The sequence below is a fragment of the Trichechus manatus genome, unplaced genomic scaffold (assembly GCF_000243295.1).
Source record: "Trichechus manatus latirostris isolate Lorelei unplaced genomic scaffold, TriManLat1.0 scaffold00001, whole genome shotgun sequence".
NCBI classification, from domain to species: domain Eukaryota; kingdom Metazoa; phylum Chordata; class Mammalia; order Sirenia; family Trichechidae; genus Trichechus; species Trichechus manatus.
Window position 1 is genome coordinate 9,744,788 of NW_004443937.1, and position 17,060 is coordinate 9,761,847.

At 49.8% G+C, this 17,060-nt stretch overlaps 1 protein-coding gene across 1 annotated transcript; it reads left to right on the plus strand.

Annotated features, from left to right (window-relative positions):
• The first annotated feature begins 653 nt into the window (after positions 1–653).
• On the plus strand, positions 654–15,813 carry IL17RE (interleukin 17 receptor E). Its single transcript, XM_023727763.1, has 16 exons — positions 654–803; positions 1,149–1,164; positions 1,796–1,918; positions 3,902–3,999; positions 4,256–4,412; positions 4,520–4,659; positions 5,450–5,518; positions 6,404–6,470; positions 7,452–7,627; positions 7,711–7,758; positions 7,863–7,920; positions 8,084–8,232; positions 13,922–13,990; positions 14,532–14,583; positions 14,676–14,774; positions 15,257–15,813. The coding sequence occupies exons 1-16, from the start codon at positions 669–671 to the stop codon at positions 15,811–15,813; spliced, it is 2,013 nt and encodes a 670-aa protein (XP_023583531.1). The 5' UTR covers positions 654–668.
• The last annotated feature ends 1,247 nt before the right edge of the window (positions 15,814–17,060 follow it).

Sequence of the window (17,060 nt, forward strand, 5' to 3'; positions counted from 1 at the left end):
TGTACTGATGAGTGGGTCCTTGCAGCTGGAGACCCCTTTGACCTGGAGCTGTTTGCTCAGAATAGCTGGAACTGGCTGGAGGGTAGAGAGAAAGCAGGAAGAGCAGTCCTGAGAGTCAGCCAGGTGGGGTCAGGGCATGGAGGCATGTGAGATTTAAGTGTGTCTTATAGAGCTTGTTTTTTTCTGCCCAACTCTAAATGATGACGCCTCAGTTTCCTCTGTATCCCCAACACCCAGTGCACAATAGTGTACGTGTCCAGGGGATACTCAAGTCCAAGAGTGTGTTAATGGGCGGGTCAGATCTGCAGACAGTTTCAGGAGTAGGAGGGGTTAAGAAATGGGTACAGCCTGCTACCCCTCTCCAACAGGGTGCTGGCCCCTTTCCTGCTCCTTCTCTGCCACAGCAGGAGCCCCTCGCCTTTCTGAAGAGGGTAGTAGTGTTTTCTGGGGGTCGGGGTCCCTCAGTCCCTCCACTTGGAGGAGAAGGAATGTAGCCTGGCCGGCTGGTTAGGATCAAGGAGGAGCTCTGGGGCAGGGCGGGGCAGGGACAGGCCAAGGCTGGGCTCTGGCTGGCACCACTCTCTTCGCTGCTGTGGCACAGCAAAGCCCTGCCGCCCACCTTCAGGCCGTGCAGCCATGTTCTGGGTACCCTGATCCCACAGAAGCCCATGGGGTGCCCCAGACGGGCAGCACTGCTCCTGCCTTCCCTCCTGCTTCTCATCGACCTCTCTGCCTCCACTGTCAGGACTGGCTCCCCTTACCTGCCCTGCTGGAGCACCCGCTGTCTGCTGGCCTCCCACATGGTAAGGTGCCGCTGCCAGTTGGAGACACCTACCCAGCACAGGCTGGTCAAGCTCTCTGCTCCCCTGCCTGCTTGCCCTTTCCTACCTTCCCAGCCCCTGCTGTGCTCTGGTGGCAGCCTCTGCAGTCCTCTATACCATCTCCAAGGGCAGCCAAAGTCTTGGTGCGCTAAGGACCTGGGCAGGGTGGAGCTGGAAAGAAAAGAACCAGAGTGCGTGGGCTATTAGCTTATGGGCCTCAGAAATAGGTGATTTGAAGCAAAGACCTCAGGAAGAATGCTCCTTATCGGAATCCCTACTAATAATAGCTTGCTCCTTTCTTTTTCCTGCTGGACCCTGTACCTTCAGGATGACAGTTTGTCTGGTGAGTTTCATTCCCTGCCCTACTTCTCCTCCCCATACCTTCTTTTGTTCCAGATCCCCCAGCAAAGCCCTCCATTCTAATTTTTGGTTCCCTGCTTGTAGTATAGTATCAAGGAAAAAGTACAGGCTTTGGAATCAGGACAAGCCTGGATTTGCATTGCTGTCCTGCCACGGACTCAGGACTCCACGTGTGGCCTCAGGCAGTTTACTTAACCCCCTTAGAGCCTCTGTTCTGAGGAGTATAGCAATGTGGGAGAAATGATTGTTTGATGAAGACAGTGCTTGTAGGGAGGATTAAATGAGAGTCACGGGTAAATCTCCAGGCACCCAATAAATGTTGGCTCCCCACTTCACTGGTCCCTCACTCTTATCAGTAATACAGAGAGACAATAATCCGTCATATTTTATGATGCTTTCCTTTACAAAGCATGTTCCCACACATTATCCTTCTTGATCTTTACAACAGCCCCACTTTATGAATGAGGAAGCCGAGGCTTCAAGAAGTACCATAATTTGCCCAAGGTCACACTTCCAGGATGTCATTGGCAGAGCTCAGTTCCTAGTCCAGCTTGTCTGAGGCAGGAGGGACCTCCTTGGGCCATATCACTGGATTTCCTTTTAATCTTTCACAGGAAGCTCTGCCCATACTCTTTGCCATACCCGGTTGGCCCTCCTTCTCTCCACAAAGCCCTGGTGTGCTCAGGTCCAGCACTGTGCTTGGTATTTGTGCCTCCGGGTGATGTCAGATCTTTCAGGTATGAGAAACAGCCCTGGGGCCATTCTCCCATTCTTAGTGGAGATGTGACTGTTGTAGGGGAGTGGGAACAGGGGGGTACCTAGGCTGAAGCAAGTGGGACTTGTCATACTGGAACAAATGTTTGTCCTCCTGTTGTCAACCTCAGCATGAACCTAGATCATCCTATTTGATTTAAAGAACATGAAACAACTCAAATATTTATGAGTTCAGTTGTATCATTTTGTGAAGGTGTTTTTCTTTTCAGCTGGTACTGATTCTTGGGATTAAAAATTTTCAGTTCTGTGAATTTACTACTATTACTTTTCTGTTTGTAAAGTAGGACCCTCTGTAACATTGAACTCTATATTTTCATTGCCTAGCTCTGTGCCTGGTTCATACTAAATGCTTGTCTCTGGGTGGTACAAACAGTTAATGCACTCAGCTGCTAACCCAAAGGTTGGAAGTTTTGAGTCCACAGAGACATCTTGGAAGAAAGGCCTGGCGGTCTACTTCTGAAAAATCAGCCATTGAACTGAGGGCTGCGAGGACCATGGTCTCGAAGAACATCTAGCTCAATTGGCATAACATAGTTTATAAAATAAAATGTTCTACATTCTACTTTGGTAAGTAGTGTCTGGGGTCTTAAAAAGCTTGTGAGTGGCCATCTGAGATACTCCACTGGTCTCACCCTGTTGGGAGCAAGGGAGAATGAAGAAAACCAAAGACACAAGGGAAAGATTAGTCCAAAGGACTAATGGACCACAACTACCACAGCCTCCACCAGACTGAGTCCAGCACGACTAGATGGTGCCTGGCTACCACCACTGACGGCTCTGACAGGGATCACAACAGAGGATTCTGGACAGAGCTGGAGAAAAATGTAGAACAAAATTCTAACCCACGAAAAAAAGACCAGACTTGGCCTGACAGAGACTGGAGAAACCCTGAGAGAATGGTCCCCAGACACCCTTTTAGCTCAGTAATGAAGTCACTCCTGAGGTTCACCCTTCAGCCAAAAATTAGACATGCCCATAAAACAAAATGAGACTAAAGGGGCAAACTAGCCCAGTAACAAGGACTAGAAGGCAGGAGGGGACAGGAAAGCTGGTAATAGGAACCCAAGGTCGAGAAGGGAGAGTGTTGACATGTCGTGGAGTTGTCAACCAATGTCACAAAACAATATGTGTACTGATTGTTTAATGAAAAGCTAGTTCTGTAAACCTTCATTTAAAGTACAGTAATGAAAAAAAAAAAAAAAATCAGCCATTGAAAACCCTATGGAGCAAAGAGCAGACTTACTGGTCTGACACAAATTGGAGGAACCCCAGAGAATATGGCCCACAGACACCCTTTTAACTCAGAACTGAAGCCACTCTCGAAGTTCACCTTTCAGCCAGATATTAGACAGGCCTATAAAACAAACAATAACACCTGTAAGGAACGTGCTCCTTAGATCAAGCAAGTAAACAAGATCAAATGGGCAACACCTGCCAAAAAGCAACGATCACAAGGCAGGAAGGGGCAGGAAAACTAGATGAATGGAAACGGGGAACCCGCAATGGAAAGGAGGAGAATGCTGACATGTTGCAGGGATTGCATCCAATGTAATTAAACAATTTCTGTATAGAAGAAACTAATTTGATCTGTAGACTTTCACCTAAAGCACAGTAAAATGTTAAAAAAAAATCTTATGGAGCACAGTTCTCATGGGGTTGTCATGAGTCGCAGTTGACTTGACGACAACTGTTCTTTTTAATATACTGCTTAAGAACTGGAAATTTCTAATTTTTCACTATTATAAATAATGCTATATATAGCCTTTTCTCTACTAAAGAAATTATTCCTCTTTTTATTGTATTATAACTTTTGGGACTAAAAATCTTTGGCATCATTTTCCTCCTTTATCTACAATGACTTACTATCTAACATTGGGGTACATCTCCAGGTAGGGGAGGGGGCCAAGAGTGGCTGGGTAGTAAATGTGTCTTCCTTCTCCCTGCAGGCCTTCAGTGGGGCTGGTTCCACTTCCTGGTGCGGAAATCCAAAAAGTCTTACAGGCTGAAGTTCTGTAGGGGACACAGGTTGCCAACATCTGCCCAGGTACTCTCTCTGCCAGCTCCAGCCCAGCCCTGTGCCCTACAGCCCTTTCCCTTCTGGCCTTTCATTTTATTCTTCAGCCATGAGAGAGATGGGAAGTGTGGCGATGAAATAGATTCTTCTGTCCATTACACAGTTAAGGAAATTGAGGTCAAAACACGTTGAGCAACTTGCCTGTGGTGCCTCAGGTTCCAGAGGCAGGAAAGACACCAAGTTTCCTGACTCCTGGCCTAAGGCTAACCTTGTTCTCTGCTTACAGAGGAAACTGCTGGGTAGCTGTTGCCTGTCTGAGAAGGATAACATCTCTGTCCCCTCCCCACACATCCCTCACAAGGGGCTGCGCTCTAAAAGGACCCAACCTTCAGATCCAGAGGAAAAGGAAGGTCTCCCGAAGCTGGTCTCACAGAGACATATAAGTAGGAATGGGTGTGGCGGGAGATGGGCTCTGCTAAGTAGTGATGTCTGTGCTAGACTCAGATGCTAAGGCCAAGAGACAAGGCCATCAAGTCCTCCTTCTCCCCAGGGCCGGAGTTCTCCTTTGATTTGCTGCCTGAGGCACGAGTTGTTCGAGTGGCCATTCCTCCAGGCCCTGAGGTCAGCGTGCGTCTTTGTCACCAGTGGGCACTTGAGTGTGAAGAGCTGAGCAGTCCCTTTGATACTCAGGTATGGAGTGCCATCCCTCTGCAAAAAGTTAGATCACACAGTGCTAGAGCACAGGGGGTCTTCCTGTTGTACAGATGGGGAGACCAAGGCCTGGAGAGGGAATGTAATTGCTCAAGACCTCGCCATGAATGACTAGCAGAGAAATGAATACGGTATTTACTCCCAAGGAGAGGGACACTCAGTGTGATTTAAGTAGCATTAAGAAGCCTTTTTAGTTCCCGCAAGAGGCTAGGAGAATGACAAACTAGTCACAACTGTCTTGGTATCCTTCTATTTCCCTCCCTTTCAATCTTTGTTCCTGCCCTCTGGGCTGTCCCCCATTCTCCCAGCCCAGGACCTGACATCCCACATCAACCTCCACTTTTCACAGATGCCCCTGTATATAGCTGGTACATTTGCAGGGGCCAATGATATACCCCTGGGGTCCTCAGCTCTCTTCATTTACAAAATGATGATGATACCTCACAAAGTCACTGCGATGCTGGGATTTACTTGAGTTACTGCTTCTGGCACCTAGCAACCTGCCTGGCACACAGGAAGTGCTCAATAAATATTTATCTCTTTCTCTGTCTCCTCCCACCCCCATATATTGAGACACCTAGAGCAAGTGGCCAGACTACAGAGCAGAGGCCCCCTGAGAGAAAATTTCTCAATGGCAGAAATAAGTCTCATAGCAGAGGAAAAGTAGGGTGTGTTGGCCAAGGTCCTGCCTTCCTCCTGCCCTTGTCCAGGGTGCCTGTGGCCTTTCTCAAGCATCTCTTCTTCTCTCCTTTTGCTGCTGTGTCAACAGGAAATCGTATCTGGGGGCCACACTGTAGACCTGTCTTATGAATTCCTTCTGCCCTGTCTGTGCATAGAGGTGAGCGGAGGAAATGGTGTGGGTTGTCCATGCCTCCCCTGCGAGGCCCCTCAGATACTGCCATTGGTCAAGCATATCTTCAGTAAGTCAGGCTTGAAAAGGACCAGGTGTTAGCAAGATGCTTGGGAAGACTGGTACCAGGTTGGCTGTGCGCAACACCCTGAATCCAAGATGGAAGGGTCCTGCTGAACACAGAACATTATTGGGGTGATGCCAACCTCGGCCCCACCCACATACAGGTTTTCCCTGGTCCAGAATAGACAGCTGCCTTCACTGTGTGCTCTGGGGAGTCAAAGCGGGGGTGAGTGGCCACTGCAAGGCCACATATACCCTCAAAACCATTTCCCCACTAGCCCTCCATGACAGCCCTTCTCCTCTCCTTATACATCTGAGGTACCTAGCATTAAGACTTCCTTGGATTATACAGAAAGGTGCAGGGAGCCTTGTCACCTGGGAAAAGAGGGAAGAGAGGGTATAGGCAGAGACCTGGAGGAGGGTGGACAGTTGGGGATTTGGGCGGTCCCAGGTGAGGACCAGCACAGGGCACTGGGCACCTTGAGGATGGCTGAGAGTGGAGGCCAGGGATGCCCAAAGATCAAAGAATGTGGATTTCTAGATTTCCCTCATTCTCCGGATAGCTTCTTCTCTCCAGAAGAGGAGTCAGCCCCTCACTTGCTGATTTCTCTCCTCTTCTCTGGAGTTCCTTCCCTAGATGTCAAGCACCACCCACCCTTCCCCGCACTCCTCATTGCTCCCCAACTCAGTTCCCTGCCAGCTCAGACAGCTTACACCAGGGTCGGGTAAAGGCAGAATGAGCTTTACGTCTGAGCTATATAGGAAAAGCCACTCCCCAGACCCTCCCTGCCTGGTTCCCTATCTCCCCAGGCATCCTACCTGCAAGAGGACACTGTGAGGCACAAAAAATGCCCCTTCCAGAGCTGGCCTGAAGCCTGTGAGTGCTGCTCCTATGCAATTTTGTGCCTGTACACCTCTCGGTCTCTGCGCGCGCGCGCGCGCGCGCGCGCACACACACACACACACACACACACACACACACACACACACACACATCACACTGGTGTTGGAGGAGGTCCCCAGAAGGCCTGCAAACACTTTCCCTGGAGCCAGTGTGGGGAAAGGGCAGTGGCATAGCTACCATGTCTACCAGTCAGCCTGTTAATAAGTCAGAGAGTATTAAACATGGTATTAGGCACTGTGAGGCATTCAGAAAATGAGACACAGTAGGTGGTGTCCTAAGAGAATGGGCCACAAGACCTGGACTCACATCTCAGCTCTGCCACTTTATCTTCCCTGAGCCTCAGTTTCCTCATCTGTAAAATGGAAATAATGATCCTTGCCCTGCCTTACTTTCAAATTGTTTGTGAGGTTTGAATTAAATAAAGCTTGGTGATTTCTAAAGTACTATAGACACCTTGTTGTCCTCAAGTTGGAGAGACTGGACACTCAAACACAGCCAGTGAATAGCACAAAATAGCCTGCAGTACAGGGCAGGGTTAAAATTAAGAGGTAGGCTGTAGGGCAAGAACTTAGGAAAGAGAGAAGACCATGAAGGCTGTAGTGGTCAGAGAAGGTCTCATAGAAAGTGGCACCTGAGCTGGGACTCAGGCTTTAGAAAGGAGAGAAGGGAGAGGAAGGCATTCCTCGTTCCGGGAGGACAGATACGTGAAGATTTCAAGTTTGAGGATCTGGTCAAAATGGAGGCCTAGGAAGGAGAGGAGACAGCTGGATAGAAAAAGTAATACAAGGGGGCTGGAAAAGGGATGCTCATTGTTGAGTACCCAGCTGGGCCAGGAACCACACTGGGTGTTTTCACAAATATCATCTGATGCCCTGGGCATGAGGGTGGCAAGGTGGGGCTGCAGTAGGGCTGAGGCCTCCCTAGGCTTCACCCTCTGACCTGCCGCCCGCTCAGATGGCTCGGACTTCTGGAAGTCAGTGCATTTTACTGACTACAGCCAGCACAGTCAGATGGTCATGGCCCTGACACTCCGCTGCCCACTGAAGCTGGAGGCCTCCCTCTGCCAGAGGCAGGGCTGGCACGCCTTCTGTGAAGACCTCCCCAATGCCACGGCTCGAGAGTCAGAGGGGGTGAGCACAGGCCCTCAGGACCTGGGAGGTACGGCTGGGGCGCAGGGACCTTCTCCCTGACTAACTCTCCTCTCCCACTGCAGTTGTATGTGTTGGAGAAGGTGGACCTGCACCCCCACCTCTGCTTCAAGGTACAACCGTGGGAGAGGAAGGATGGGTTGGGATAGTGGGTGATGCCTGGGCTTCCTTTCCCATGACCCATCCCATGCTGATTTTCCACTCCTGTATTTCTCAGTTCTCTTTTGGCAACAGCAGCCACGTCGAATGCCCCCACAGGACTGGTGAGCCAATAAGTGACACCAGCTGGGACCCCATCTCAACATTTCATTTTCACTCAACTGTGATCAAGCCCAACCCTAGCCCTGCCCTGACTTCCCATCCACTGTAGCCCAGCTCCTGTCACCTCCCATGAACAGGGATCTCTCATGTGATGCCCTCTCCCACTCCCCTGGGCAGCCCCATCCTGGAATGTGAGCATGGACACCCAGGCCCAGCAGCTGATCCTTCACTTATCATCGAGGACGCATGCCACCTTCAGTGCTGCCTGGAGCCACCCAGGTGCAGGGCAGAACAGCTTGGTGCCCCCCGTGTACAGCGTCAGCCAGGTATGGCCTAGCCAGGGCTTGCCCCCGGCCCCCGAATCAGGCCCTGTTGCTCAGAGCAAAGCCTCAATCTCCTTGTCACCTCACTGAGACAGACCCTAGGTCAGTGAAGGTGGCCAAATCCCTAACTTATATCACCTGGTTAATTTATTTACTTAATCGGCCTTTGTTCAACTGGCTTCTCTGTCACTGGGGTGTTCCATGGAGCAGTTTCTAAACCTTTCAGTTTCTGAACTTACAGTGTTAATCAGAGGCAGGGGTCCTCCCATATTCAGTTGTTCTCTGGCCTATCCGAACTGCTGCCCCATTTTATGTTGATGCAGTTCTTAAACCCAGCTGTCCTCTACGGAGAGTCTCCTACTTCACAAGGCCCCTGTGCAGAAGCTCTCAGACTCCAGAGGCAGAGCCCCTGGAAGCCAGTGTGTTCTTTGGAGAATAGTATAAACTACTGACAGACTTAACTCTATTGTGTGGACTAAGAACAGTTTCACTAGCAGACTCTTCTTTGTATGTGATATAAAACCCCCAGTCAAACACACTCAAAACCACAGCACCAAGCTGACTAAGCATGACTAGCTCTTTCTAGTTCTTTCTTAAATGCTCACTTGCAGCTTGTTTGTTTCGCATTCTCTGAGGGCGCCCAAGCAGACCCACCGCATTACCCATTGCTGTCAAGTCATTTCTGACTCTTAGCAACCCTGTAGGACAGACTAGAAAACTGCCTTATAGTGTTTCCAAGGCTGTGAACTTTATGGAAGCAGATTGCTTCCTATGGAGTGACTGGTCGGTTCAAACCACCGGCCTTTTTTTTTTTTTTCCTTTTATTGTGCATTATGTGAAAGTTTACAGAGCAAATTAGATTCCCATTCGATAGTTTGTACATAAAGTGTTTCATGGCCTTGGCTTCATTCCCCACAATGTGTCAGCACTCTCCCCATTTCCACCCTGGGTTCCCCGTTTCCTTTTGGCCGGATTTTCTACCCCTTCCTCCCTTCTCATCTTTGCTTTTGGGCAAATGTTGATTGTTCTAAGGAGCACATTCCTCTGGTGTTATTGTTTATTTTGTGGGATTATCTATTGTCTGGCTGGAAAGTGGTCTCCAGGAATGGCTTCAGTTCCAGGTCAGAAGGGTGTCTTAGGGCCATAGTCTTGGGAGTTCCTCCATTCTCTGTCAGACTAGTAAGTCTGGTCTTCTTTGTGAATTTGATCTGCTGTTCTACATTTTTCTCCTGCTATCTGGGACCCTCTGTTGTAATCCTAGTCAGAGTAGTCGGTAGTGGTAGCCGGGCACCATCTAGTTCTGGTCTCTGGGTAGTGTAGGCTGTGATTCATATGGTCCATTAGTCCTTGAGTCTTTGGTTTTTTCACTCTCCTTTGCTCCGGGTTGGAATAGACAAATAGTTGTATCTTAGATGGCCGCTTGCAAACTTCTAAGACCCCAGATGCTACTCACCAAAATAGGATGTAGAACGTTGTCTTTAAGAACTATGTTGTGCTAGTCGACATCGATGTCACCTGAATCTGTGGTCTTTTGCCTTCGAGCCTGGGAACTTCATCCTATAAGGTATTTAGTTGTGTCTAAGAGATTGCCCTGACTGTGCCACTTGTGTGCTCTGCTGTCTATATTAATACATGAGGAGCACCTGTGGTCATGTATTTAGAAATTTCTACTACCAAACCTGTATCTGCCAGTGAGTATGCTCCCTTACACCTCCCTCACCTTTTGGCATATCTATATATGTATCCATTTGTAAATTATTGTTCGTTTTAATACTATTGTTGCAGGATTGTCTATGCTATAGTAGTTACCTTAACCTGTTGCCTCCAGTTGATTCCAACTCCTAGCGACCTTGTAGGACAGAGTAGAACTGCCCCAAGGAGCGCCCAGTGGTTTTGAACTGCCAATCTTTTGGTTAGCAGCTGAGCTCTTAACCACTGCACCACCAGGGCTCTATAGTTACTATAGTTGTCCTTTATTCCTGCGTTCCTCTCAGTGTCCTCTCTTGCCTGGGTCATACTGTGCTGACTTCTCCCATATTGTGTATTGCCTTTCCCTTTATCAGTATAAACATGTGTCTACTGTCTACTTGGTAATTTTCCTCTCCTCCCCTTTCCCATTCCTGGTAACCATCAACAAATTTTTTTTTCTCCTGTATGTAAACCTTTTGTTGTTACTTTATAATAGCGGTCTCATACAATATTTGTTCTTTTGCAATTGACTTATTTCACTCAGCATAATGTCCTCCAAATTCATCCATGTTGTGAGATGTTTCATGGATTCCTCATTATCCTTTATCGTTGCATAGTATTCCATTGTGTGTATGTACCACAGTTTGTTAATCCATTCATCTGTTTAGGGGCACTTAGGTTGCTTCCCCCTTTTTGCTATTGTGAATAGTGCTGCAATGAACATGAGTGTGCATATGTTTCTTCGTATCATGGTGTCTTAGGCTGAGTTCTCTAGAGAAGCAAAACCAATAAAGCGTATAAATATATATATAGAGAGAGATTTATATCAAGGAAACAGCCCACACAATTGTAGAGGCTAGAATGTCCCAAGTCTGTGGATCAGGGTAGAGGCCTCTCCCAAGTCACGCAGCCACAGAAGCTGGCAAGCCCAAGATCGGCGGCTCGGAAAGCAGAGCCCCTGCCCACAGGCTGTGAAGGTTGACGAATTCCAAGATTGGGAGGCAAAACCACAAGGTTTCTCCTGATTCACGTAGCTGCAGAGGCTGGCGAATCCAAGATTGGTAGGTCCGAAAGCAGGGCTCCACTCACAGGCTGTGAAGATCAACGAATCCCAAGTTTAGCAGATAAACTGACAGCTCAAGTCCCAAGAACCAGAGATGAGATGACAGGAGGCAGCCACAGGATCCAGAAACAAAGCAAAAAGCCAGAATGTCTGCTTATATTCAGATGCAGGCCACACCCCTAAGGAGACTCCCTTTCATCTGACTGGCTACTCACAGTGTATTCAATCATGGGAGTGATCACATTAAAACACTGAGAATCATGGCCCAGCCAAGTTGACACATAATCTTAACCATCACACATGGCTTTTATTTCTTTAGGGTATATACCTAGGAGTGGGATTGCTGGATCATATGGTATTTCTATTTCTAGATTTTTGATGAAGTGCTAGACCGTTTTTCATAGTGGTTGTACTATTTTACATTCCCACCAGCAGTGTATAAGAGTTCCAATCTCCCCACAACCTCGTCAATATTTGTTATTTTCTGTTTTTTTTTATTAGTGCCAGTAATGTCGGGTGAGATGGTATCTCATTGTAGTTTCGATTTGCATTTCTCTAATGGCTAGTGGTCGCGAGCATTTCTTCCTGTGTTTGTTAGCAGCCCGAATGTCTTCTTTGGTGAAGTGTCTGTTCATATCCTTTGCCTATTTTTTAATTGGATTGTCTTTTTCTTTGTTGAAGTGTTGAAGTTTTCTATAAATTTTAGAGATTAGACCCTTGTTGGATATGTCGTAGCCAAAAAAATTTTCCCAATCTGTAGGTTCTCTTTTTACCTATTGGAGAAGTCTTTTGTTGAGCATAATAAGTGTTTAATTTTTAGGAGGTCCCATTTATCTAGTTAATCTTCTTCCATGTGTGCATTTTTAGTTATGTTTGGTATTCTATTTATGCCATCTATTAGGGCCCCTAGCATTGTCCCTATTTTTTCCCCCATAATCTTTATAGTTTTAGGTTTTATATTTAGACCTTTGCTCCATTTCGAATTAGTTTTTGTGTATGGTGTGAGGTATGGATCCTGTTTCATTTTTCTACAGATAGATATCCAATTTTGCCAGCACCATTTGTTGAGGAGACTATCTCTTCCCCATTCAGCAAACTTTGGTCCTTTGTTGAAGGTCAGCTGTCCATAGGTGGATGGATTTATGTCTGGGTTCTCAGTTCTGTTCCATTGGTTTATGTGTCTGTTGTTATGCCAGTACCATGCTGTTTTGACTACCATGTCTGTATAGTAGGTTCTGAGATCAGGTAGTGTGACACCTCCTACCTTCTTCTTGTTTTTTAATAAAGCTTTACTTATTTGGGGCATCTTTCCCGTCCATATAAAGTTAGTGATTAGTTTTTCCTTCTCGTTGAACACACTGCCGACCTTTTGATGAGTGGCCAAGCACTTAACTACTGTGCCACCAGGGCTTCTTCCCAAGCAGACAGGTGGTAGCAAATGCTTAAGATTTAAGACCAGCTAACTCATGCTTAAGATTTAAGACAAAGTCATGTGGAATAACCTAAAACTGAGAGTGAAATCCATCAGCTTATTTGTTTGTGTGAGTTGGGAAAAAAGCACCTTTATTGAGTTTAGACATGATTTGAGAACCACTGCATTAGCACCTTCCAGTAAGCTGACTGGGGAACAGGGTCTGAGACGGGAGTAGGGGATAGAGGGTAGCAGGCGTCCCTGAAGGATGGAGACTGGCCAACTCCCTAACCAGCCCCCAGAACACAGGGAAGAGCTACTTTCTACCTGTAGACAAATGGCAATCAATTCTGTTCAATTCAGCAAGCATTTATTGAGTGCCTACTCTGTGCTCACCCTGTATTAGGCCCTGGGAGATACAAGAGAAGTCAGTGGTACAGTCTCTTCTGCCTTTAAGGAGTTCACAGTCTAATATTAGCTACTACTAATAAATGAATACACAGTGCACTGTTTATTATTAGGAGTCTCTGAGTGGTGCAAAGGGTTAACATACTTGGCAGCTAACTGAAAGGTTGGAAGTTTGAGTCCACCCAGAGACACCTCAGAAGAAAGGCCTGGCAATCTGCTTCCGGAAGAATCAGCCATTGAAAACTCTATGGAGCACAGTTCTGCTCTGACACACATAGGGTCACCATGAGTCAGGATCTATTCCACAGCAACTGGTTTTTTGGCTTTATTATTAAGGGTTTTCACATGCTTATTCCCATTTGATGTGCTCACTAACTCAGTAAACTGAAGGTTTTTATCCCCCATATACAAGTGAGGAAACCCTGGTGGCATAGTGGTTAAGAGCTAAGCTGCTAACCAAAAGGTCTGCAGTTCGAATCCACTAGGTGCTCCCTGGAAACCCTGTGTGGCCATTCTACTTTGTCCTATAGGGTTGCTATGAGTCGGAATCAACTTGACGGCAATGGGTTTGGGTTGGTATACAAGTGAAGAAACTGAGGCTCAGGGAAGGGAAATAACCTATTTCCTTGCAAAGATCACACAGCTAGGAACCACAAAAGCAGTAGTTAAGCCTGAACCTAGGTCTTCTGATCCACAATTTGCATTCTTTCCAGTAGACAAGAAACCCCTTCAGTTGTGCAGAACAGTGAGCAAGGCAGCATGTAATTGGCCTCCCTGGTTTATGAGCTGCAGGAGGACAGGGCCAATATCTGCACAGCCTTCACTCCTCAGGACTTGGCACAGAGTCAGCACTCAGTAAATTTTTTTGATGAATGCCTGACAGCCTGACTGATACGTGTGTGTACAGCAGCAGTTCATATCTAAGAGAGATCAACGGGAGCTGAAGTGGCCCGGGGAGGTTTCTTGACCTTATGTCAAGGTGGCACCTGGGCTAAATTAAGCCTGGGTAGGATTTGGAGGGTGGGGGGAGACAAGAGGAACAGCATGGGCAAAGACTCAGGGGCTGGGCAGAGCCAGATTTGCCTCCGTGGGGACAGTCATTCTGCTGTTTGTTCCTACAGACCCAGGGCTCAAGCCCAGTGACACTAGACCTCATCCTTCCCTCCCTGAGGCCAGGGAGCTGTGTCCTGGTAAGGAATCCTACCCTCATTCACACTCTGCTAGCACCTTCTCTTCCACAGGTGGCACACAGGGTGAATCCAGTCTGCAAAAATGTTTGGTTTGGCCAGCACAGTGTCTGAAACTGGAATTAGTTGCCACCATTTAAATACTGAGAGATGTTATGTTAAAACATACACACATACACACACACAAACTGAATTTCTGACTTCTCTTGAAAAATTAGAAAACCTGGTGCCCTGTGCCCACCCTCTGGCACAGTGCCAATGGGCTGGAGCTTAGTGGTGTCTGATTGCTTCAGTCAAGGCCTGTGCTCTCCAGGACCTCACTGTCCCCTGGCCAACTTTATGTTTGCTTTATGAGTTTGGGCACTGTCACAGTTGAGTTTGCAACACTTGACCTGTTCTGTGCAAGGCCCTGAACAAACCCTGCATTTGGAGGGGTTCACTATCCCATGGGGACTTCCCCTCTCCACCCCCCACCCCATTCAACTCCCCTTGGGAGGAGGAGATACCCTGGCTCACTGGGGTGCGGGGGGCTCTGTGCCCTCAGGTGTGGCGGTCAGATGTCCAGTTTGCCTGGAAACACGTCTTGTGCCCAGATGGTGAGTTCATGGGAGGGGAAGGTGGGCGTGTGCCTGTAAGAGGGAGGCTGGGCACTAAGGAGCCCTGCTTGGCCTCACCCTGCTTGACTCAGTCTCCCATAGACGTCTGGGACTCTTGATCCTGGCACTGCTGGCCCTTACCACCCTACTGGGCATTGTTCTGGTCCTCACCCACCGGCGCCCACTGTCGGGTAAGCTCACCTGAAGGTAACCTGGGGATTCAGACCTGCCCAGCTTCTAGGCTAGTTGCCCCCCACCCCTCCCCTGCCCAGGGTCCCTTCCCAAAGAGCCATGTCCCTCTGCCCTGCACCCAGCTCTCTGCCACCCAAAGGGGTGAGCCTCCCCTAGTGGGCAGGAATGGTTAAGGTGGGACAACGTCCCCTTTGTGCGGGTTGCTCACTGTACCAGGACTCTAGGGCAAGCAGTGAGTGGGACCGCAATCCAGCTTGCACTACACATGCCGAGCCTGACGCCCCGGCCTTTCGCTCAGGAAGGGGCACCTTTATCTAATTTGCCTAAAGGCACCGAATAGGCGAGGGCTGTCCTCGGTACTCATCCCCAGCGCCCTATAAGGGGCTCAGGGCACCCTATAGTGTAGCCCCGGGACCAGGACGGGACAGGCTGGGCTCTCCCTTAGCCCCGCCCCCTGCTCCTCTGTTGCCGGCACTCTCAGGTCCCGGCCGAGGGCGGCCTGTGTTGCTTCTACACGCGGCGGACTCCGAGGCGCAGCGGCGCCTGGTGGGGGCGCTGGCTGAGCTGCTGCGCGCCGCTCTGGGCGGCGGGCGAGACGTGATCGTGGACCTGTGGGAGGGGAAGCGCGTGGCGCGTGTGGGCCCGCTGCCGTGGCTGTGGGCTGCATGGGCGCGTGTGGTGCAGGAGCGGGGCACCGTGCTGCTGCTGTGGAGCGGCGCGGGCCCCGGCCGGGCCCGTGGCTACGACACCAACGCCGCGCCACTGCGCGCCCTGCTCAGCGCCGTCCCGCGTCCGCTGCTGCTACTTGCATACTTCAGTCGCCTCTGCCCCGAGGGCGACATCCCCCCACCGCTACGCGCGCTACCACGCTACCGCCTGCTGCGGGACCTGCGGCGCCTACTGCGGGCGCTGGACGCGGCACCCTCGACCAGAGCCACAAACTGGGGCTGCTTCGGGGCCCGGCCGTGCCTCCGGGGTCGCCTGACGCTGTGCCACCGGCTGGAACTTGAGGCCGCGAAACCTGCCGACCGAGGCTGAGTAGAGCTCCACCGCAGCCTCCGAGGCCTGTGGCCGCAGCACGTAGGGGCACTGGCTGGAACCCCGGAGTGAGCCTCCTACCCTGGATCTTGGGGCACCTCCTATTCCCTGCCTCCCAACCCGGCGCCAAGCAGCTCACTCACTGTCCCGACCCATCCCCCACGTTTGACCCTACCTGTGTGTCCCTCCTCCTCCTCACAAACTGACCCTGCCTTTCGGAACTCCTGGGGAGAGCAGCACTCAACTGAGAGCACCTCTAACCCCGGTCCTAATGGGGGGAGTGAATCGTCCCATTTCCCCTCTCCAAAACTCCAGACAGAGCAGTTTGCTCCACTCCAGTGCAGGTTGGAGAGGTTGGAGCAGGGATAGGGCAGGTAGGAGCTATAGGATTTCTGAAGGGGGTCTCCACAGGGGGGCAGGAGAAAGCCCCCTTGGAGACCAGGGATCCTCCTTTCCCCGGCCCCACCCTGTCCAGAGGGGGAGGGAGGGAGGACTCGGACCCAGAGAAAGAGGACCTGGATAGACAGGGAATAAAGGTGGGACGATGGACACCAGGAGCAGGAAAGATGAATAAAGGCAAAAGTGATAAACTAAGAAACACAATGTGCTTCTCAAGTGTGGCTGGGATCCTGACTGGGGAAGAGGGTCAGTGGTACCAAGTGGCCTGGACTCTGCCTGACAGTTGTTAGGAACCAATCTGTGTGCAGAATCCTCCGTGTCCACACTAACATCCACTTCTCTCACATACTCAACAAGCATTGCCTCCTCAAGTACGAAGAAAATCCTTGCTGTGATGCTTCCAAAACAAGAGAAAACTGAGGTTTGGAAAGGTGGAGTGTCCATTGTCACACTGCCAGCCCATGGCAAAAGCACAAATGGGACCCCTGTCTGGCTGACTCAAAGTCCTGCCCCCCTACCCCCCTCCCCGCCAAACCACACTTGGGCCTAAAAGGCAGTGGAGAAAGCCCACATTCAGTGCCTCTTGCCCCTGCCTCTAGGGCCGCTATCCACAAGGGAAGGAGCTGTGTGAAGGACCCGAGGTACCCAGTAAGGAGGCCCCCAGTGGGCCCCAGGATCCCAGGGTCTATGTCTCAGGGTTACATGGGAAGCGAAAGTGGCCCAGGATTGCCCAGGTCCCGGGGAACATGGTCTGAACCCTCCTCAGCGACTTTCAGGGTGAATAAGAGCTCCCTTACTCAGCCATGATACTGCCACTGCCTTCTCCAGGGGCCCCTCCCAGCCAAGTG